Source organism: Carcharodon carcharias, chromosome 21 (genome assembly GCF_017639515.1).
Source record: "Carcharodon carcharias isolate sCarCar2 chromosome 21, sCarCar2.pri, whole genome shotgun sequence".
Lineage (NCBI taxonomy): Eukaryota > Metazoa > Chordata > Chondrichthyes > Lamniformes > Lamnidae > Carcharodon > Carcharodon carcharias.
Window position 1 is genome coordinate 54739769 of NC_054487.1, and position 23370 is coordinate 54763138.

A 23370-nucleotide genomic window follows, 5' to 3' on the forward strand; every position below is an offset into this window, starting at 1 on the left:
CCCTCACATTCTCCATGCCAACCTGTGCCCCTCTACCCAACCTCCATGGCCCATTATACCCTTGTGCCTCTCTAATTACCCCTTTATATATCCATGCCAATTTAGTGCCAACTCATACCAACCCATGTCTCCCCACTCATCACCTTTTTCCCTTACACTTTCCACGCCAACTCACTCAGTATCCAACATAGGCAGGCCTCAGGATCCATGCTGATATAAATAAAATTCTAAATGTCTATTGATAATTTCAGTATTAAAAAAAACACTTGCATTGATAAAAAGCCATTCACTACATTTAAACTCCTTCAACCATTTAATCCCTTATAAAACAAGTATTAGAATCCAGAGTCACATCAAAGACTTTATAACTACTTGGAGCTGTCAATCAAACAATGAACTGTCAAGCCCCTCCATTGTGTTAAAGAGAGGTTATGAAATTAGTCATGCAGCACGAACCTTATAATGATAGCCTTGTTGTTTATGTCAACAGAGTGAAATAGCAAGCACTGTTTTATTTAAACTTTAGAGTTTGTTTTAATTTAAAGGCCAGAAAATTTATATACTTTGACAGTTTAACAGTTTCAAGGGGATTTAAATGTCTTGACAGTTTGACAGTCCAATGAGTTTATCCACTTTTTATGCACATCCATGCCTACTTTTAACAATCCCAAAGGACACTTGACCTCTCCCAAACGTGTCTGTGGACCTATCGAAAAAGGATACCTTACCTCTCCAAAAGGGTACCCTACCTGTCCAAAGATTTCTGTTAAATTTAGACCTTCTCTTGAAAAGTGTAAAACCCATAAGTCTTGTTTTGGACATCCCACTAATGAAAATTGTTTCTGTTTGAAGGGGCAGCTGCACTTTCATATGTGCAGCTGCCTCCATGAACCATGGTTATGCAAACTACAACCTACTCCCATTCCCTGCATTTCCCAGCAAAATGCTAGGTGCCAACTTCAGGAGTGGGACTCCCAGCACCATTTTGGCTAAGCCAAAGACCCTCTTTGTCATTGTGAAAATTCAGCTATTTTCCATGAAAGGTACCTTTTGTACCCTCATTTTCTTCTTACCCAAACACTATTCCATCATCATCACTCACACTCTCTGATGTTATGACGGAGGGATATTAATTTCAAGCTGTTCAAATTCCAAAGGGAAACTTGCAGCAGCTGCCACAACTATTTGCAATTTGTATTTATTTTGAGATGTGGGCTTTGAATTTAGTAAAAAGAAAGCCACTAAGGCTTAGAGGTTTCTTAGATAACTAAAAATGATTTTAAGCACATATGTAGGTTTACAAGTTACTACTATGATAACTTCCAGCTCCCCCAATTAATCTAACTCCCAGTTTCACCTCCATTAAGGCAACAGTAAAACACAGACATAGATGTAAACAGACCCAGGCAAAGCACGCACCCTGTCAAAGTGAATTTCTCTCAGCTTCGGTTCCTTGTGGACAGCAGCTTGAGGCTTTTCACACTTGTGTTTGATCTTAAAAGTGCTTTCTCTTGCGCACAGCCTTTTCTCCCTTATACAGATTTCCCCCTTCAAATGCAAATTCCCATTGCTTCACTAGGTCTTTGAACTTTACCCCTTGATTAATAAAAATCTATCATAGTACCAATTTCACCAGTAATTTTTGGGAAAAATAAACACACTGGGCAGAATTTTCCTATTGGCATACGGGGTCGGAACCCGCACACTGATGCATAAAATGATGTGCGGTGACGTTGGGCAAGTGTCCCGACATCACCACACACCATTGTGATATTTCATTAGGTGGGTGCACGATGATATCTTCTGCGTGCCCACCATCCATTAATGGGCCACTTAAGGCCCTTGACTCACCAATCAATGCTGATTTTTCAGCGCCCAAGCAGTCTATGGGCAGAATTTTGCCCTTGGTGGGTGTGCGGGCCCCACCGGCTCGGCAGCGGGCAGACAGCTGACCCCCACCACCGAAACAAGGCCCGCCGCCATTTTGAGTGGGCAAGTCAATTAAGGCCCACCCAGCGGCCTGCCCGATGGGAAGCACTATGTGCTTCCTGTGCAGGGTGGGGGAGGGAATCCCCAGCTGTCAACGTGTGCTCTTTCGCGCATACACGCGAAAGAGCGCACTGCTCCATGAGTCAAAGTGCTGTCTCAAGGAGATTAGTGACACTGTCAAAAACGTAAAAAATAGAGAAATAAAAATGTTATTAACATGTCCCCCTCATGTGACAATGTCACACGAGATGGGAAATGTTAATAAATATCACATGACATTTATTAAAGTTTTTAAAAAGGAACATGAAACTTCATCCTGCCAGTGGATGAGGCTTCATGTATCATCAGAAGCCCGCTGGGGCTCCTGGCCTGTCCGCCAGCCTTAAGGTTGGATGGGCAGGGACTTTAATTACTGTCATTAGCCTGTCAATGGCCTCAATTGACCGTTGACAGGTCGGCAGGCGGACAGCTGATTTTGCTGTCTGCCCGCCTTCCTTAAAATTTAAAGGGACCGGGATGATGTCGGGGGTTCCTCCCAACGCCATCCTGCATCATTTTCCCATTGGCGAGCGGGCCCCGCCCCCAAATCACCGATGGGAAAATTCTAGCCTTTGGGTCGCACGTATCAGCGCAACAGGCATGCAGGTAGGACACATTTGTATAAACCACATCCATGGGTGGGATAAGAGAACTCACTGGGGTTGCGAATGTGCTCTCTCAAGAATTGATTTTTCAAAGTTTTTGAAGCTTGCCTGTGTGATCTGCAATACTTCAAATCGCATACCAGCTGCTTTGTATGGACTCTTAACCACTCAGCAGTGAGGAATCAGTCAGCACTCTGCAGTGAGGAATCTATTTTGGACTTCCAGGTTTCTGGAAGCCTTCCCATAGCCTGGGAATGGGAACTGAACTCTGCACTGGAGGCACCTCTTCTGAGGAGGAAGGGAGGGCTAGAAGGGGGTGGAGGCCAGGGGTGCACATTATGCCTCCAGGGGAGCAATGTTTGGGAGGACAGGCGCAGACACAAGGGGCGCAGGGCCAAGAGGCAGTCCAAGGTGGAAGCCTTAATTGGCCGCCCGCGTAAAATGATGGCGTGCTCGTAATCGGGTCCACGCCCACTCCCACTCCGCACACCCCCCCAGGCATCCAGAAAATTCTGCCCACTGTTTCTTAACTTCTGCTTCTCCTGGCTGGGTGAAACAATTCACCCCCTCTTTTGAATTCAAGCTACTCTGGTTTATTTAAAAATGCAAATGTTCTCTTTTCACCTCACATTCTAAAACTTGCCCATGTTTACCAATTTAGCATTTCAAACCTAGCTTCTCTTCTTACATCAAAGCTTTCAGACCAGATGTCTCTAATTCAATTAAGTCTCACACACACCGATACACACACCTCACTATTACCATACAATAAATTCCAAATACCTTTATGAAAATTATTATATCTTCCTGACACTTATGACGTTACCAGTGGCTCCTTTACTCAAACATTATAACTTGCCTTTACATTCTACTCTACAGAAATGCTCATTCTAGGCAGTTCCATTCTCACCAAATATCTCTAACTTTCCTTTCCTTTCCTTTCTAAAATCCTTCAATACATCATTACCTTCTAACCATGTACCAAATTGTATTTGTTCGAATCCCTCCAATTCGGCTTCCACTCTGTTCCCTGTTCATTTTTGCATCTCTGTAGGTAAACAGCATCTAAGAAGATGGTTTGTAATGGCTCATAATAGATACAGAAGCAGAAAATCAGTAGTAAAGTGATACTGAGAGTACATATTTTCCATGAAATGTAGCTCTCACATCTTCAATTTCTTCTGCACCCAAACTCAGTAAAGATTCCACCCTGCTCAAAGTCACACATTACACTCTTTATGACTGCAACCATATCTGTTCTTGTTCAGTGTGGTCAACAATGCCTTTTTCTTCCATCACCTCTTCTCTGTTGTCTAATTCTATGCCACTGTAAGATTTCACTCAGTAACTATCCCATTCAGCCAATGCACCAGAAATAAAGGGTCGCTGGCCTTCCAGAATTCCCAAAGAGCCATCCTTTTCCTCAATTAACGTGCTGTTTTCTGGGATGTTATGTGTAGGCACGGCCAGCTGCAAATCATCCTGATTTATACCATGCTCCATCTTTCCATAAGCTCCACAATCACTCTGTCATTACCTTGTGGATGAAATAAGATCATCATTGATGCACCCCGCACTCTCCCACCACCATGAACAAAGGTGTATTTCCATGGTGTATTCCCACTGATTCCATCCTCCTTTCCAGCCACTTTTAGAAGCTCAATCAAAGTTATGAGAGTTAGTCGAAAGCTTGGTTTAAATTTAGCAGTAATGAACAGGATATGGGGTGTCTATCTCATTAAATGTTCCCTGGTCAAGAACAGCATGGCTTCGATACGTCTCACATTTATCCATCACCAACACTTTTTGCTTTTACCTCCACATCATTACTTGGCTTCACCACATGTCGCCATCACTGTTGAAACTCCTATCCACATTTTTGTCACCATTGAATTTGATTTCTTCAGTGTCTTTTTTCTTGCCTTTCCAAACTCTTCCCACAAAAATCTGCAACTCATTCAAAACTCAGCTATATTGTGTCCCACACCACATCCCACTGACCCTTTATCATCATTTTCATTTCAACTCTTACCTAATGCATTGAGTTTAAAAATTGTCTTCATCTTCAAATCATTCTATGGTCTTGTTCTTCCCCATCTTTGTCACCAGCTATAGCCATAGGTTGCCTTGATGACTCTTCGGTGCTCTGACTGTCATTTCTTGCACATTCCTTCCTATTTTCTGCACATTTGTTGCAAAGTTTTTAGTCACCTCAGCCTCACTTTCTGGAGCTCCATCACTAAGCCAGCTGCGCTTGCTCTCTCCTCTCTCCAACTTCAAAAGCTTCTTAACTTCATCTGTTTGAAGATGTTCTCAGTCACGCTTTATCTTTTGTTCACTGATTATTTCTCTCCTTGTGAACATCTTGGGGCAATTTTCTTCTTCAAAGATGCTATTTAAGGGCAAGGTGTTGTTGTTTATGCTATGAAATTTTTACTTTGGGGGTGACAAGTGGCAAATAACATTCGTGCCACACAAGTACTAGGTAATCATCATCTCAAACAAGAGAAAATCTGACCATCTGCCCTTGACACTCAATAACCTTACCATTGCTGAATACTCCATCATCAGCATCCTGGAGGTCATCATTGACCAGAAACTGAACTGGACCAGCCACATAAATACTGTGACTACAAGGGCAGGTCAGAGATTGTGTTATTATGTGGCAAGTAATTTGTCTTCTCACTTCCCAAAGCCTGTCCACCAACTAAAAGGCACAAGCCAGATGTATAATAGAATACTCTCCACTTGCTTGGATGAATCCAGCTTCAACAATGCTCAAGAAACTCAACATTATCCATGATAAAGCAGCCTGCTTGATTAGCTCCTCAACCACACCTTAAACATCCATTCCCTCTGCTGCTGGTGCACATTGGCAGCAGTGTGTACTGTCTACAAGATGCACTGCAACAGCTCATCAAAGCTACTTTGCCAGCACCTTCCAAATCTGCGAGCTCTGCCACCTAGAAGGACAATGTAACAGATGCATGGGAACACCACCACCCGCACGTTCTCCTTCAAGTCGCACACCATTCTGACTTGGAAATGTATCGCCATTCCTTCATTGTCACTGGGTCAATATCCTGCAACACCCTTCCTAACAGCAGCTCACCGGATGTACTGCAGTGCTTCAGGAAGAAATCCCAACACCACCTCCTTAAAGGCAACTAGAGATGGGCAATAAATACTGGCCCTGCCAGTAATACCCATATTTCATGAATGAATTTAAAAAAAAAACTCCTTTATCAATGAGGTAACTTTTTTATCTTTATTGACTGAGTATTAAGCATTGCTTAGGCAGAACAGAAAAGAAAGTCAGGCAGAGAGGATTATATGTCACTAAAGGGCCCTGACTGATTTTCCTTTTGTTGAAGTCATATAGCTCTGCAACAAGCATGTGATCCTCTCCTGCTTTCCTCTTTGCACTTCCCTCAGATGATGCTTAACACCCAGGTAGGAAAGGTAAAAATCCACTAAAATGTCTCTCCCTCATAGTGTCGGTGTACTCCTTTCAACATTTCAGGTAAGGCATTATAAAACTTGGGGAGATAGTTTGGAATTCAATCTGAGATATAAACTTGGACTACTGTTAAGAAATTCATAAATCGCATACTTGAGTTATCAAACCACAATTATATAGGTTCATAGCCCTTGGCAGGAAAATCCAAAGGGCTTTTATAGCTGTAGCAGAGCTTGCTGAGGTCATGATGAATGGCGTTAGCAAAGTAAAAGTATTATTCGAGTGAATATTTGGTCATTGTTCATAAGTAGATTAACTGATACAGGTTTCGCAAGAAAAAAATGATTGACCAATTTACCTATCTGGTGCAGTTCTTAACTATGCATTTCTTAATATCTGTGCTGTAATTTTCCAGGTTTAAGCCCTGCAGAGATTCAGCAGCTCTGGAAAGAAGTGACCGGGGTGCACAATATGGAAGACGGCGTTTTGAAGCATGGCGGGCTGGATCTCTCTACCAATAATTCCTCCTCTACTACCTCCACTACCACTTCCAAAGCATCACCACCAATAACTCATCATTCGTTAATGAACGGACAGGCTTCAGTTCTCACAACAAGAAGAGATAGGTAAATATCTCAGATAGATTAAAGTGCCCTCTATGCACATAGAGACAATGGGGAGAATTTTAACCCCACAAACTTGGTGGGTTTGGATCAGTGAGAGGTTAATTTATTAAAAGTATGATCCCTGACCTCAACCCACCATCAATAACTTCTGGTTTCCACAAAGGCAGATGGCTGCTTGGGAATAGGGATGTGGATGTGTGGGGAAATCCCATTTTATGGTTTCCCATATGCGAGTAGACACCACCACCGCTCCTGGATCACAAATTTATAGTAGGCTAGTTAACTTGCTACATTGCTTGGAGGCCCAAAATTAATTTTTGAGATGGTGAAAATTTCTGTGTGTAACTGCCTTACAGTGTGTTATAGCCATAAGTCAGACCTTACTTTCACATCCCTCCTCATAACTCCTTGTTCTTCTTTTCTTCTACTTTGATTTTGATTACAATTATGTTCCAGTACCTGTTCTTTGTCTGACTTCTCATAGGCTGTCCATTTAAATAAATGAAATCAACAGCATTTTTAATTAAAGTATAGCCCACACCTCCAAAACCCAATTCTAATTCACCGGTCTTCAAGAATTGTAACTTTTTGGGTGAAATCGTGGTTCTTTTTTTTGTGGGTCTTTTCTTTTATTACATTAATGTACAGTTACAGCTGTAATTCCCTACTCTGATTTTAAAAGATCACAAGATCATTATGCAGCATTTGAACAAATGTTTCAATTTGTTCACAAATCCATGGTACAATGGCATCAGTTGCATTCAAACATATCATCATGTCACTCTTGTTTGAAGTGAATTGATTCTCTCCCCACTAAAAAATAGTCTTGCCTTTCTCCCTTTAGAGATAGTTTAAATGTTTAGATTTCAAGGAACAAAAACTAAGCCTCATCATAGATCCATGGACCATGCTTTTTGGAGTTTTCTCTAGTATGTTTATTTCATTGTCTTTGCCAAGAACATTTTCAAGATGTTGGCCAATGGAGAGAGCTGACCAGCATTTTGTGTGATTTGATGAGAATTATTAAGATATTTCCAATAGGTAAACAGCTCTCATTACCGATAAATCAATGTTATTTAAATAAATTATTTTATTTCTTGAAAATATATACTTGTCGAAAAGCTAACAATTCAATGGAGAACAGTGCTATTTTGAATTTTTTCCACTCTGGAAATATCTTAGGCAATTAATTCATGGAATTATATTTGTGTTTCCTATTTTCTTCCTAGTTCTCTAAACATCCTGGATCTTGCACTGTAAGCTACTGACAGAATGGTTAGACAATTTGCTGAGACCCCGATCTATGTTCACCTTGAACCAGCTGCTAGGAAGCGTGCAACAGGTCTCATTCTTCTGACTACCGTCACCAGTGCTCTTTAAACAGCGCAAATGAGACCAACAATTCAATGTCTAATATATTGTACCTGTGTCCTCCAAAATCATAGACCTTGCATTATTGTTCTAGTACACTAGGCCACTGTTATGCCATTATTATTATGAGGCCTTTGCTCCATGTGGAATGACTTTCGCATTTTACAGTTCCCTATGTGGAGTATCCTTTCTTTATCTTCAATTATGTTACAGTCGCCAAGAGCGGCAAAATATTTCCAGTCAAATCAGCGTACTTAACTAATTCTGGAATTTCATCCACCACTCCCATGACGCACCTCATGTCATTGTCTCCTTCCCATGCCATTCTTGTCACATGCCATCCCAATCCCATGCCATTGCAACCTTCCAATGCCACCATCTCATGCCATTCTTACTCTCCCTTGATGTCCTAATCCCATGCCATCCCCCCTCCCACTCTCCCATGCCATTTCCATCCCATGCTATTCCATCCTTCCTATGCTATGCCTCCTCCACCATTCCATTTCATGCTACTCTATACTTCCCAGGCAATCCCTCTGATTCCATCCACATCCCACCATACTATGCTAATCCCCCTCCCATGCCATCCCTGCCTTCCATGCTACCTCCCCACCACCCAACCCCCCCATGCACTCCAAACCCCCTCCCCACTCCTATGTCACCCAACACCCTCCCCAATCCATCCAGCCAGGATAAATTTGTTGATGGGCTCCCCTTAACTTCTGCTGTTCTTTTTCTCTGCCAACCCCTTGCTGCCTTCACCACCACCGCCAACCATTGGCAGCCATACATGGATTATGTAGTCCAGTCCTCCATGCGTTTAGGTGCCTCCATGTGCACCAGCCTCCATACACCAGATCAGCCCATCAACCAAAGTGTGGACAGGCAAAAACTGGGTATTATTATTGTAGATATTTTAAAGACTCTGGTCATGAAATTCAGCTTCATCCCGTTTTTGGTGCCAATTCTATGAAAGCCTGAAACTCAAAATATTTAGGCCGGAATGCTTCCTGTCACTTACCGCATATTCCATGCAACGTGCCCTGACTATTAGGAGGCTAGTACAAGTGTGCTGTGCATGCACTGGAAGCATCCAGAGTAGACAAATTATGACGTCAAACAGCAAGCCGCTAACTCTAATATAAAATAAAAGCAGAAAATTCTGGAAATACACAGCAGGTCTGGCCGTGGAAGAGAAACAGATTTAATGTTTCAAGTCTGTGATTTTTCATCAGATCTCTGAGGTTAATTTGACGCACAATTTGCCGTTTTGGACTGCGAAGATCTAGTTCATCGCTCCCAGCTGAACATGTATTCAGCTTTTGGAGGGAACCCACATTAATGTTATTTAAAGGTCGAATCATGCAACCTTCAGGTGAAGCGCTTTTGACTTTGATATGCTGATACAAAGGCCAGAAGCCCTGTTGGCATCGGGCAGCACGGCGGGTGGGAGTGGGGGTACAATTTAGCGAGAAGGCCAAAAGTCAGTTTCATGACTTCATGAAACCAGTTTGAGATCGTCTGCTTCACCCGTTAGTGGAGGGCCGCATTTTCGGCCACTGCACATCAGGAACCTAATTTCAGTAATTTAGCATCTTGTTATAAGCCCTGCTCACCGGAATCATCCCCGCAAGCTAGATCATCTGGGCACTTCGGCGTGATTGTATGTCGATATGTTTCATGACTGTACTTAAGTGAAGTGTACCTGGCGAGTGGCTCTTTGCCCAGGACTTTGAGATTTGTTTGCCATCCTTGCTTCGGGCAGCACTTGTGGTCATCAGTGCCGGGGTTCACAGACAGCACCATATCACTTTTACAGGGGCTCATGGACAGGTTTCTGCAAGACCAACCATAAGGCAAGAGTGGCTTTTCAATGGCTGCAGGCTTGTTTGTGGAAAGGGTAGGTGGCCTCAGGCAAGGGCAGAGGCTGCAGGATGCGGGCTGAACTGGGGAAGGGGGGGGCTATCCCAGGATGTGCATGGGGGCACAAATGGTCTCAGGATGGTGAGGGCTGAGAAGGCAATCTCCAGAGGAGATGAGGCCAGATGGAGATGTGAGGGTGTGTGTGAGAGTGAGAGTAGTGATGTCTCTTGAGTGAGCAGTGAGTGAGATGCCAGTGAATGTGTGATGGCCTTGTGAGTGTGAGAGTTTAGAGTGATAAGATGGTTGCATTACCCTGGTGGCATGTATAAGATCATTCATCCATTTTCTGCACTAGATGGCCAACCTCTCGTGTGCAGCATTAGCACTGACCACCTCCACCTCCCAAGCTAGAGTGGTGAGGCTGATGGGCCTCCTGCAGCCAGAGCGGGAGTAGATGACATGGCAGCGGGCCTCCACAGCATCCAGAAGGCGTCCCAGGGATATGTTATTGAATCAAGGGGCTGCACTTTTCTAGGCTTTTGGGCCATGTCTTCACCTGGGCTGCAAGCATTGAGAAGTGTGTGTGCGTGCAGTTTAAACATAGTGCCTGCATGAGGAGGTAGCGAGGTAATGGTGTGACAGGCAAATCGGAGGCTGCCCAGCAGCAAGGTGGCATGTTTCCATGCAAAAACCCACCATTGTGGCTGACGGGTAGATCGACTTTTTTCCCACCTGCTACCACACTTTGTACAAACCTGGGATGATTCAGCCCAAAGATTATAAGTTCTGTGCTGAGTATTATTGGAGAAGTTTTGAAAACTTTTTGGTTTCACAAAGGAGTAGAGCTGGATTTTGAGAGGGAACTCAGTGGAGTTGAATGGCCTATCAGTAATGGTGTCTATAGTTGCAGTTCATCTTGGGCTGCAGCTTGATTTGGAAATGGAGCAGAGGCAGCAGAGAGGGGAAGCTCTGCACAGAGCGAGGAGGAGAAGATCACTGAATAAAAGATCCTCTCCACATTTAGGAACACCACTTCTACCTCACCTGAGCCAGTAGCAGACTCTGAGGGCCCTACATTTCACTAAGGACATAGTGACTGAACTGAGTCACATTCTACAGCCTGACTTGCAGCTGCACAGCAGGGTATTGACAGCATTGCCAGTGACCATCAAGATTGCCATTGCTGTCAGTTTTTACACCAATGGATCCTTTCAGACTGGAGCAGGGTACATTAGCAAATTTCACAGTTCTTTGGTTCACCACCAAGAATTAGAGGCTGGTTGCTGGGTGATGCCTGCTTTACACCTAGCTCATGACTCCCCTCTGCCACTTGACATCGCATGGGCAGCACACCTACAAGAAGAGTCATGCAGCAAGTAGGAATGTCATGGAACAAAACATCAATGTCCTGAAGCAATGCTTCCACTGCTTGGGCTGTTGTGGGGCTGCCTTCCACTGCTGGCCAGAGCATATCTCCAGGGCTCATGGTGATCTGCTGTGTCCTCCATAACCTTGCTATCATGAGGATGCTGCCCTGACCACCTAGTCTTTGGAGGACACCTTGGAAGTAGGAGGAGGAGAACGAAGAGGAAGGGAGGAAGTATCTGGGAGCCCTCCACCTCTGACAGGTTGTCTGCCAGCAGATACTTAAACTCCAGTTCCCCTGGGACTCTTCCCCATAATACAGTTGCTGTACAATTCCCAATCTTCCAATTTTTCTACTACAGTCACAGCTAAGATCCTGAAATAAAAACCACCAACATTCCATAACAACTTTATCCAACAATACTTCCAATAATACAAAACTGAGCTATTCACCTTGTACCTTCTGCAAGTGAGTGTCTTTCAGGTGCTTTTGACTGACCGAGTGAAGGTACTTGAGGCAACATTTCTTTCTATGCAGTGCTACCCCAGTGGCTGCATCTTGTTGGTGGAAAGCTGCTGACAGTCAATAGGGGAGATTGCTGATGGCTTTAAAGGACAACTCTGGGTCTTGTGAGCCTGGCTTTGGACTGATCCAACTCAGTATGAACAGCAGAAATATGGAAATGGAAATCGCAAGGGCACTGGCAGAGTGACCATGGTGGAAGCACAAATGCTGTCATCCTAAAAGAGGACAGCAGTTTGGGGCAACACAGCTACTGTCACTCTCCCGGCCAGACATTGCAACAGTTATAGTAATATGTTGGAGCATGGAGGGCTGGATTGCTGTCAGAGACTGCGAACATCTTTGAACACGAGTATCTGCAGCCATCGTGGCAGCAGTCTGAGCCTGAATGGCACCAAGCTGGGTTTATATATCAACAAGCAGAGATCTCATGACCTCAGTTCTGTTGGGTGGCTTCTGCCTGTGCTGCAGTGGAAGCTGAGACTTCAACTACCTGCAATCACTCTGCATCACGGTTGGGGCCACATTTGCTGTCATGAAGTTGACCACCCAATTCCACGCAGGAAAAGATGGGCTTCGACTCTGCATGAAGCCCTGTGCCAAATTGGAACCGGACTTCTCTATGGGCCTTGTCAGTGACAAGAGGCTCTGTGAGTGAATTGCCAATGCACCAAGCATCTTTCTGTACATGCTCAGCAGCATTCTCCTGAACACCACCCATCTAAGTCCTCAGCTGAGTCCTCTGTGAGGTCTGTGACCTTGCTCACCAGTAAGCTGGCACACAAACTATCCTTTCACCCTGGTCTGGCTATAGACCACTCATGCCTGGGAGCTCACCATCCTAATCCTAACTCTATGCTTTGCTGTAAAGTACATTCGATGCCAGTACCTGAGTTTGTTAGATACTGTCAAAACAGTATTAGTCTGTGACTGTCAAATCAAATAATGGTACTTCTTCATCAGAGGTTTGATGTTGCTCTTCATAATGAAGCTGGTCAGGTAGAAAATGTTGGGTATTTGAAAGCAGAAAATCATAACAGGAGGGAGGGATAGGGTTGTGTGGAGAGCAAGAGATCCATGGTCACATCATCTGCAGTTCCCACTTCATGCCAGATAGCCAGGATGAGAGTGGTGGGATTTGACAATGTGCATAAGACAAAAACATCAATCATCCTTGTCATGAAGAGATATTAATGTCTATAATGTTACTGGAAATTATTTCTAAATTGGAATTGTAATGGGTTATGTGTCTATGTGTGTGTCTTAATTGGATTAAAACCAGCTAGCCTGGGTGCTTTGATGTATAGTAGTTTGAGGTGTTAATTGCATTTGTTGAATAAAGCATTCAAGACTGGGAATAAAACCTTGCACCTAGCTGGGAGCCACCAAGCAATGTGTTTATGTTACTAATAAAATTAGTGGGATGAGAATGTTATTGTTAGAAGATGAGCCATTAAAAGCCTCAGATACCATGGAAAATTTACATTCAAAGTAAAAGCTAGGTATAAACAGAAAGAGTTTGTGTGTGTAAGGCAGAGGCATTTAAGTTCTAACCAGCCTGTAAGCCTACAACTGTGTCTGCAAAGGGACCAAATTGCAAGGAACCTCATTTTAAATTCGTAAGGTCAAATGTGCTTTGCCTGGTGTCTGTTTAAAGTCTATGGGTTATTGTTGCCTTGGTGAAGATATACCTGGGAGCGATTAATTTGGGGATTTGTTTCAAAGTCATTATGGTAGTAACTTGTAGACATGTGTACGTGTTTAATTTGCTGTTAAATTAATGAATGTTTAATTTAGTTTTATATAAAAGACCTCTTGAGGCTCGGTCTTATTCCTGAATTCAGAGCTGCATCTCAAACATACCAATTGAAAATATAAGTTATTACAGTTGTTCAAGTTTCCCTCTGGGATTTAAACAACTCAGCCTTTACCAACTGCTGTGCCATAACAATCCTGAATGCTCTCAGTGACACTGGATGCAATGACCTCAGTCACAGCTAACCCGATGGTACGAGTGCTGTCTCCTCCTCAGGGCTCAGGAAATGCAGGAGTATCAGTCCACAATCAGTTTTCTGCTGCTCCTTGTCGTTATGTCACAGAATCACAGAATTTTTCCAGCGCAGAGGAAGGCTATTTGGCCCATCGAGTCCGTACTGGCTCTCTGAAAGAGCATTCTACCTAGTCCCACTCCCTGCCTTATCCCCGTAACCTTGCACATTCTCTCTTTTCAGGTAGCAGTCCAATTCCATTTTGAATAGCTCACTTGAACCTGCCTCCACCACCCTCTTAGGAAGTTTGTTCCAGACTCCAACCGCCCTCTGGGTGAAAAAATTTTTCCTCACATCACATTTTCTCCTTTTGCCAATTATTTTGAATCTATGCCCTCTAGTTCTTGATGTTCGCTTGAGTGGGAACAATTTATCACTACTTACCCTGTCCATACCCCTCAGGATCTTGAATACTTCTATCAAGTCTCCTCTCAGCCTTCTTTTCTCCAAGGAAAACAGTCCCAACCTCTAAAAATCTATCCTCATAGCTACAGATCTTCAGCCCTGGAATAATTCTTGTGAATCTCCTCTGTACTCTCTGCAATGCCTTCACATCCTCCCTCAAGCATGACACCCAGAACTGAATGCAGTACTCTAAATGAGGCCTAGTTAGTGTCTTATACAAATTCAACATGACCTCCTTACTCTTATACTCAATGCCCCTATTAATAAAGCCTAAGATACTATATGCCTTATTAACTGCTCTCCTAACATGCCCTGCCATCTTCAATGGCTTATGTACATATATCCCAAGATCCCCCTGTTCATGCACCTCTTTAGAGTTTCTCCCTTTAATTTATACTGTCTCTCCATATTCTTCGTGCCAAATTGAATCACTTCACACTTCTCTGCATTGAACTTCATCTGCCACTTGTCTGAACATGTCCGAATCTTCAGGTTGGCATGCGGGTGTGGGCCCCTCTCACCAATGCGTAAAATGACGTGCGGTGACATCGGGCATGCATCCCGACATCACCGCGTGTCATTCAGATCTTCAGTTTAGCGTGCGCGCACCGGAGTCGGCTTTTGCATTTATCATGAAACTTCATCCACAGGTGGAATGAGGTTTCGTGAAGTGTCTATAAATTGAATAAAACTTTTTTATTACAGTTCATTGACATGTCCCAGCTCGTGTGACACTGTCACATGAGGAGACATGTCTTAAATTTTTTTTTTTCTTTATTAAAATTTTTGACAGTCAAACTAATCTCCCTGAAGCAGCTTTGTGCCTCAGGGAGATTTCTGCGCTCTTTTGTGCGCAGGCCCCGACTCAGCCTACTCCTCCCGCCTGCACAGGGAGCGCACAGCGCTTCCAAGTGCACATCACGCTGGGCAGGCCTTAATTGGCCCGCCGACGTAAAATGGTGGTGCGCAGCCAATCGTGGGTGGCGATTGGCTGCATGCCTGCCTGCTCTTGCTCCGGCTCAGCCCCCGCAACGGGGAGAAAATTCTCCCATATGTCTTTTTGAAGTTCAAGACTATCCTCATCACAATTGTTAATTTTTCAAATCTTCATATCATCTGCAAATTTTGAAACCAGAGTCCAGGCCATTAACATATATCAGGAAGAGCAAAGGTCCCACCACTGACCCTGGGGAAGTCCACTACAAACCTTCTTCCAATCTGAAAAGCATCCACTAACTACTACTCTTTGTTGCCTGTCACTTAGCCAATTTCTTATGCAAGTACCTACTCTTCCTTTTATTCATTAAGCTGGAATTTTGCTCACAAGTCTGTTGTGTGGCACTGTATCAAATGTCTTTTAAAATATACCATATCAACAGTGTTTCCCTTATCAACCTTCTCTGTTACCTCCTCAAAAAACTCCAGCAAGTTGGTTAAACATGATTTTCCCTTAATGAGCCTATGCTGGCTTTCCTTAATTATCCTGCACTTGTCTAAGTGGCTATTAATTTTGTCCATCACTATAGTTTCCAGAAGTTTCCCTACTACTTAAGTCAAACTGACTGGCCCGTAGTTGCCAGCTTTATCCTTGCACCCCTTTTTGAACAAGGGCGTAACATTTACAATTCTTTAGTCCTCTGGCACCACCCCTGTATCTAAGGAAGACTGGAAGATTATCACTGGTGCCTCTGCAATTTCCATTCTCACTTCCCTCAGTACTCTTGGATGTGTCTCATCCGGTCCTGGTAGCTTATCAATTCTAAGTAAAGATACCCTTTCTAAAACCGCCTCCTTCTCAATTGTAATTTCTTCTAGTTGTACCAGTTGGCTCCTCTCTCAACTCGACCTGGGATAGCATCTTCTTCCTTTGTAAATACAGATGCAAAGTACTGGGTTAGTATCTCCACTATTTCTGCTGCCTCCACATGCAAGTCCCCTTTTTATCCCTAATTGGCCCTACTCTTTCTTTTAACACACTTTTATTATTTATATGCTTATAGAAGACCTTGGAATTCCCTTTTGTATTAGCTGCCAGTCTGTTTTCATGCTGTTGCCTTGCTTTTCTTATTAGTTTTTTCTCACTTCCCCCTCCGGTCCTTCTATATTCTCTTGATTGTATTTTTCTGCCTTAGATCTGTCGTATGAGCACTTCTTCATTTTCATCTTCACCTCTATCTCTCTCATGATCCAGGGTGATCTGGATTTATCTGTCCTACCTTTCCCCTTCAAGGGAATGTATCTTGATATTGCCTGCAGTACTTTTTCTGTTCAGCCATCGTCTTTTTGACAACATTTGATTCCAACTCACATGACTCAGATGCATTCTCACCCCATCGAAGTTGGCTTTCCCCAATTAATTATCCCCGCACTGGATTGATCCTTGTCCTTTTTCATGGCCATACTAAACCTTATGATACAATGGTCACTGTCCCCTAAATGCTTTCCCACTGATATTTGATCCTCTTGGGCCAACTCATTCCCCAAACCCAGGTCGAATAGTGCCTTCCCTCTCGTTGGAGCAGAAACATACTGCTGCAGAAAATTATTTTAAACACATTCCAGGAACTCTTTCCCCTCTTGTCCCTTTGCACTATTCCAACTCATTCTATATTTGCATAATTGAAGCTCCCCATTATAATTACTCTATAATTGTTGCATCTCTCTTTAATTTCTTTGCAGATTTGCTTCTCTACATCCCTTCCGATAGTTGGTGCTCTACATGCTACACCAATCAATGTTATTGCACCTTTCCCATTCCTTACCTCTAGCCACTAAGATTCCATCCTTGGCCCTTCTGGACAAACCTCTCTCTCCAGTACTGTAATGCCATCCGTAATCAATACTCCCCACCACCCCCTCCCCCACCCCACTTTTCTTTCTTTTTCTTTCTTTCCCGTCTCTCCTAAATACATTGTACCCAGGAATATTTAACGATTTAATGCCCAGTCCTGCCCTTCTTTGAGCCAGGTCTCTATTACAGCAATAATATCATAATTCCATTTGTCAACCTGTGCCTGCAGTTCACCAACCTTATTAACCACATTCCGTGCATTCACACACATGCACATTAACCTGATTTAGGCTTTTTTTTTTAACTTTCTCCTTACTCTGACCCCATCTAATGACTTACTATTGCCTCCTCTAATTCTATCAAGCTCTTCAAGTACTCTATTTACCTTGATACTACTCTCTAATATTTCCTCCTTATCAGTTAATACTTTTCTAACTCCCACTGCCAGTTTTTCTCCTCTCTACTCTGAATTTCCCCTCAGGTTCTCATTCCTCATTCAAATCTAGTTTAAACCCTCCCTGGCAGCACGAGCAGTCAAGCCCTCGGGGCCAGACTCTGGGCATTGACCACTAGCTCCCATTCCCTTCTCAGTGTGAGCCTGTGGAAACATGGGGGAAAACACCCAATCAGGTCCCAGCCACCATTTTACTTGGGTGGGCCAACTGAGGCCCGCCCAGCATGATATGCGCCCAGAAGCGCTGAGTGCTCCCTGTGCAGACTTGGGGGTGGGGTCGGGGGGTTTCCCTGAGTCGCGGCCTGCATTCTTTCGTGTATACGCATGAAAGAACACAGAAATCTCCTGTGCCTCAAGGAAATTAGTTTAAGTTTTAAAAATCTAAATAAAGAAAAGAAAACATTTTAAGAAATGTCCCCTCATGTGACAGTGTCACATGAGTTGGGACATGTCAATGAATTTTTGTAAAAATTTTTATTCAATTTATAAACACTTCATGAAACTTCATCCCGCACATGGATGAGGTCCCATGAAAAATGTGAAGGCTGCCTGGGCTCTTTGCCTGCCCACCAACCTTAAGGTTTGGACAGGCAGCTCTGTTTATTAGTTTGCTTAGTTTTTAAGTAGCCTTAATAGGCCTTTGACAGGTCGGTGTGTGCTTAGCCGACTCAACTGTGCGCCCGCCAAGCTGAAAATCTAAATGATGCGCGGTGACGTTGGGATGCACGCACGATGTCATCCTGCGTCATTTTACGCCTCGGCAAGTGGGCCCCGCCCCTGCTCAGCGAGCTGAAAATTCTGGCCATGAGCCTGGATTTTCACCGCGGGCTCCTGAGCTCAGCCATCAGGTTCAATTGGAGGTCAGAATCCCAGTTGGTGGGAATTTCGCAGAGCAGGCAATTAATTGCTGAGGGTTCTCAAAGCTGGAGGGCCAAACAGATGTCTTCCAGCTTCAAAGCAGCAGAGGGATGAAATGGAAGGTAAGTGAGGGAGAGGCTGCTTTTCTCAAATTATTTTTAAATTTAAACTAAAAAATGGCTTTTGCTCTCAGGCCACCAAAGTTGGGGGTGCGGTGGGTCCCTCTACAGGACAACCTGCAACTGCTGCTCTACTCAGGCAGGCAGGCAGGAAGAAATTCTAGGCCTGCTTGGACTTCTGCCCACCACCACCTCCCTACCCACAACCAAACCTGCTAGGTGGCCACCTCCAGGCAGTTAAACTGGCCCCTGTTGCCTGCAGGAACCAGGAGGCTGACTAGAAAATCCCTGTCCACTTCTGTTAGCAGGTCTTAATGGACGTGCTGCGAGTAGGCAACTGGCTCTGCTGTCTCCCTCTCCACCTCTACAAAAGTCGCCTGGGACAGGATGAAGCTGAGGTTTGGCACGCAGGCCAGCACTGCTATTTTCAGAGCTCATCCACCTCTGACCTCAGGCATGGCGGCAACTAAAAATCAAACCCATGGCGTCTTTCCTCTTTTCAATTTACATCACTAAGGTCCCAGGGCCGCATCCAAAAACCTGGCAGCACTTTCTCTGGCCATTTGCTTCATTTTCTGTTCTCTTCCTTTCAGCAAAGCCCAGACACCATTATAGAAGCTCCTGTGGCCTGAGCTCAGCTCCCCATTAAGAGGGGCAGGCTGCCTGTAAGAGGGTGCAGGCTGATGTCGTGCTAGCCACGCACACACCTGGGCCGCTTCCTGAGCTTACAGCCTGTCAGTAGAGTGTTTTGCTCTACTCCACTGCACACTGCGATCATATTGATGAGCAGGCAGCACAAAAGTTGCACATTGTCTGCCTCATTAGGACTGGACGCGGGGAAATCATTCTTAGAAATGCCTGCATCCGATATCGGGCCTAATCAAATTCCTCCCCCCTCTATGTCCTCCATGGCACCGGAATATTATGAACTATTTTCTGCAACAATGACATTCTTTGCAGTACTAATACAATAAAGCCACAGGCAGCATAGTAGTATCAATAAAGTCTGCCAGTTGTGCCATAAATTTACTGAGAAGCAAGATCTGTATTAATCATTACATTCATTATACTTAATCAGATAAGATATCATAATGAAAGACATGATTAAATGGAGTCAGAATTTTAAAAGAAAGTGCTTTGTGAATTCAGTGGTGTGGTAGGCTTAAACTGATAGCTCCCAACACTGGGCTGATGGCTATGCAGTGTGTTGTCAGATTCAGTAATTATGTCATTGCCTTTGGAAATATGGTGTATTTTCTGGTAGACGGAATGAGAATGCATTGGAGTTTAGCTTGTTGTTCTTTTTTAAAGGCCTGAATTCTGTCTGGCCAAACAACCAGTTGCAAAGCTAGAGGTGAACTCATGCACTACAGTGCCTGAAGGCATTTTTGACCAGGGCTGAATAGTCCATTTGAGGAAAAGAATAAAAAAATAACCAGAAGCCTTGCTACAGATTTAGTATCGGCCTCCATTGTCAAAGTATGGTGCCATGACGTTTAATCATAGGCAGCTAGCAACCAAAGGGGTTTGGTTTGCCTGTGGTTTTGAAATAAATTCTATGTTTCACTTTGGGCTTTTAAATTGTGGTTTTCTAGTTTGAATAAGCTTACAGCAGTTTATTCTGTGAATCATGTATCTTAGTATCTCAGACCTTGGCCCCTCAATTTCTGCCCAGGTCTAAGTAATAAACATGATGGTGGTAACTTACATATTGGAATTTATGTATGATTCCATGTACATCTTTCAACTTACCTAATTCATTTATGCTTTAAAATAATTTACAAAACTTAAGATACTTTATGAAATATACAAAAAGGGCTTGATTTTACCAACCCTCTGGGGACAAGCTGGGAAACAGTATGCCCATAAAATGGAGAAGGAAAGCAGCTAGTGGAGTGCCTATCATCTTACCATTAGCAAGCTATCTTGCCAGTGGCAGGAGCTTTCCTGCCCAAAGCCCAATTGAGCCGCTTAAGTATCCAAATAAGGGCCATTCCCCTCTTCTACTGACATTCAGCCAGTGGCAGGGAAGCCCTCCACTGTGTGGGGAGACCTGGTGGGAACGAGGCCTATTCGGGCACTCTTTGGCCCACAAAGTGTCCCCTCCCCCACCCTGTGGCCTCAGCAAAGGTGTCTCCTGTCCTCACTAAGTTCCCCTTACCTAGCTGCCACACACCCCTGCACTTCCCCACTTCAGCAGGGTCTGCCTGACTGACTCCAGCATCCCCAGACCCCATTTACCCTGTTGTGAGGGCACCAATGATGTGTGTTTTTCCTCCTTTTACAGTCCAAGCAAAGGCTGCCACTACCTGTGGTGCTGCTGAACTACCAGTCCTCCAATTAGCTTCCCCTGATGTGATATAGCCACAGATTCTATTGACCACCAAAGCGGGATTGGCCTCCCGCTTTTGGGCACATCAGTGGGACCACCTCTGCCAGCACCAAATTCAGTCCATTAAATCAACGCCCCTTCTGTTTTCTGAAGTGGACAGAAAAGACTCCATGACGCTATTAAAAGAAGAGCAGAGGTGTCCCTTTGAGTCCTGATTAAAATTTATCCCTTAATCAACACTTAAAACAAATGATCTGGTAATTTATTTAATTACTGTTTGCGGTAAACTTGCTTTGCAGAAATTGGCTGCTGCACTTCCCACATTACAACAGTGACTTCATTACTTCATTGGTTGTGAAGCACTTTGGATGGTCACAAAATTCTGAAAGGTGCTATATAAATTCAAGTCCTCTTTTAAGCAACACCAAAAACTGTCTACACCTAAAATTTCCATTCCAGGAGTTGGTTTGCTATTTCAGTCTCTTGAAATGAAACAATATATTATAATCCACAAGTAAGGAGTTTCTAACAAAATACATAAGCCACCCCTTACAGAGCTTTTTTTTTAGCTTGAATGCTCCAAAGAAATACCATAAGGACTAAGGAACAACAATAACATCCTGACTTTTATCCCTTAATTCCTTTGAAGGAGAAAGCATTTTCATTGATGTGGAGACCCTTTCGTTATAGAGCAATATTACCGATTTGTGATAAAATGACAAAATATTTTTAGTTGATCCTTGAGGATTAGATGTATTGATACTTAGAGTTCTTGGCCCTGACTGGATGAAAACTTGAACTTCACAGTCAGTTTTCAGCCAACTGATGGGCAATTTTCCAGTGTGGGTTCCATTACCAGTGAGAAGCCTGGGAATTAGTAGGTACTGAATAAAATGTAAAGGAGTATTTTGATTTTTTTTAGAAAGGTAAAAAATAGAAAATGATTCACAAGATACAAATGTGGTAAACATGAAGTTAAGTGATAGAACTCATCATGTGGTTTCATGTGCACCAGACATGACTAAGAAATTACTTCCCTATCTAACATCAAGTTATAAAGTATTACTTCTAAAACAATTTGCAGCAAACACATTTAGTGGCTCAGAGTTTCAGGAACCTATTATTTTTATACTACAAAAGGCTGCTGACAGTTACATTGAGCGGGATTTTCCGCAATGGAACATTTCATGTAACTTAAAAACTTAGAACTTATAAAATTACATATTTGGCAACTTACTATTATAGTAACAAAGCTACTTACATGACAGAATTAACTTTACTATTGTAATTTTGACCCTGTCTGAAAATAAAAGAAAATTAAATTTGAATTTAAAGTACTTCTCTTTTTCTCATCCTGTCTTTCTATTTTTCTATTCTGTCTCTTATTTTTGTCACTTAACTTTATGTTTACCTCAATTGTATCTTGTGAATCATTTTCTATTAATTCTTTAAGAACTCTTTAAAACTCATCAACCTCAGTCATTTCCATGCCAAAACTAAACAGGCCACCATAGGCATACATGATCTACAGTTTGCAAATAACTGCAGTGCCGTTGCCCACTCTGCACCAGATTTGCAAGCCACTCTCAATCGTTTCAATTCTGCATACAAGAAATTCTCCTGTGCTTAAATGTTGCCAAAACAAAACTCATATATCAACTCACCCATGGTCAGCCAAATATTCCATCTCCATACATGTTGAAGGAGAGACTCGGAATGTGTTGAGCCCTTCCCATACTTGGCAGCCAACTCTGTCAAAAGGCCACTGTTGAGAAGGATCAACTGTGCCTGCTCAGCCTTTTACAAACCATGGCAGCAAGTGTTTGATGACAAAGACCTCTGCAAATCAGCTAAAGTCCCAGTGTACAGAGCAGTTGTCATCACCACATTACTGTAGTGAGACCTGGGGACACAGAAGAGTGCTAGAGAAATTCCAACAACAATGTTTCCGCCACATCCTCCAGATTCAATAGGAGGACCATCGAACAAATGCTGGTGTCCTTGTTGAAGCCAGCATCACAAGCATTCAGGAAAATCCCTGCAGAATCAACATCAATGAACTGGGCATTGTGTCCAAATGGTTGAAAAGCATCACCCCAATCAGGTCCTGTTTTCTCAAGCCTCAAATGGCCAATGTTCCAGAGGAAGCAAAGAAAATGCTTAGACACACTGAAACTGTTCTTGGAGCATAACAGCATTGGCATGAATGACTGGGAGGAGCTTGCTCCCTGTTGTTTAAAATGGTGACAACCTGTCCATCAAGTTGCATCACGTTTTGAATCACAATGTCATAATGATGAGGCAGAGTAGTGGCAGAGAAGGGCACTCCAGATTCTTCTACCTCGTGGGATATCCTGCCCCTTGTGTCCAAAGATCTGTGGGTCAAGAATCAGCCTGTTCAGTTACATGATGTCCATTGACAGAAACCTGCAATCCTGAGTGGACATCGTCCTTGAATCCAGCAAACAACGATGACAGTTAATTCTCAGCCTCCACAATGGTGGTGGAACCCACACCAGTAA

The 23370-nt window shown here is 43.4% G+C and overlaps 1 protein-coding gene across 4 annotated transcripts in view; it reads left to right on the forward strand.

Moving 5' to 3' along the window:
* Positions 1-23370, forward strand: part of foxp2 (forkhead box P2) — a 920115-nt gene that overhangs the window by 817115 nt on the left and 79630 nt on the right. For all 4 annotated transcript variants that reach the window (XM_041215859.1, XM_041215860.1, XM_041215861.1 and 1 more), the window contains one exon: positions 6509-6719. In XM_041215859.1, the coding sequence (XP_041071793.1) occupies positions 6509-6719 (211 nt within the window). The remainder of the gene's footprint in view (positions 1-6508; positions 6720-23370) is intronic.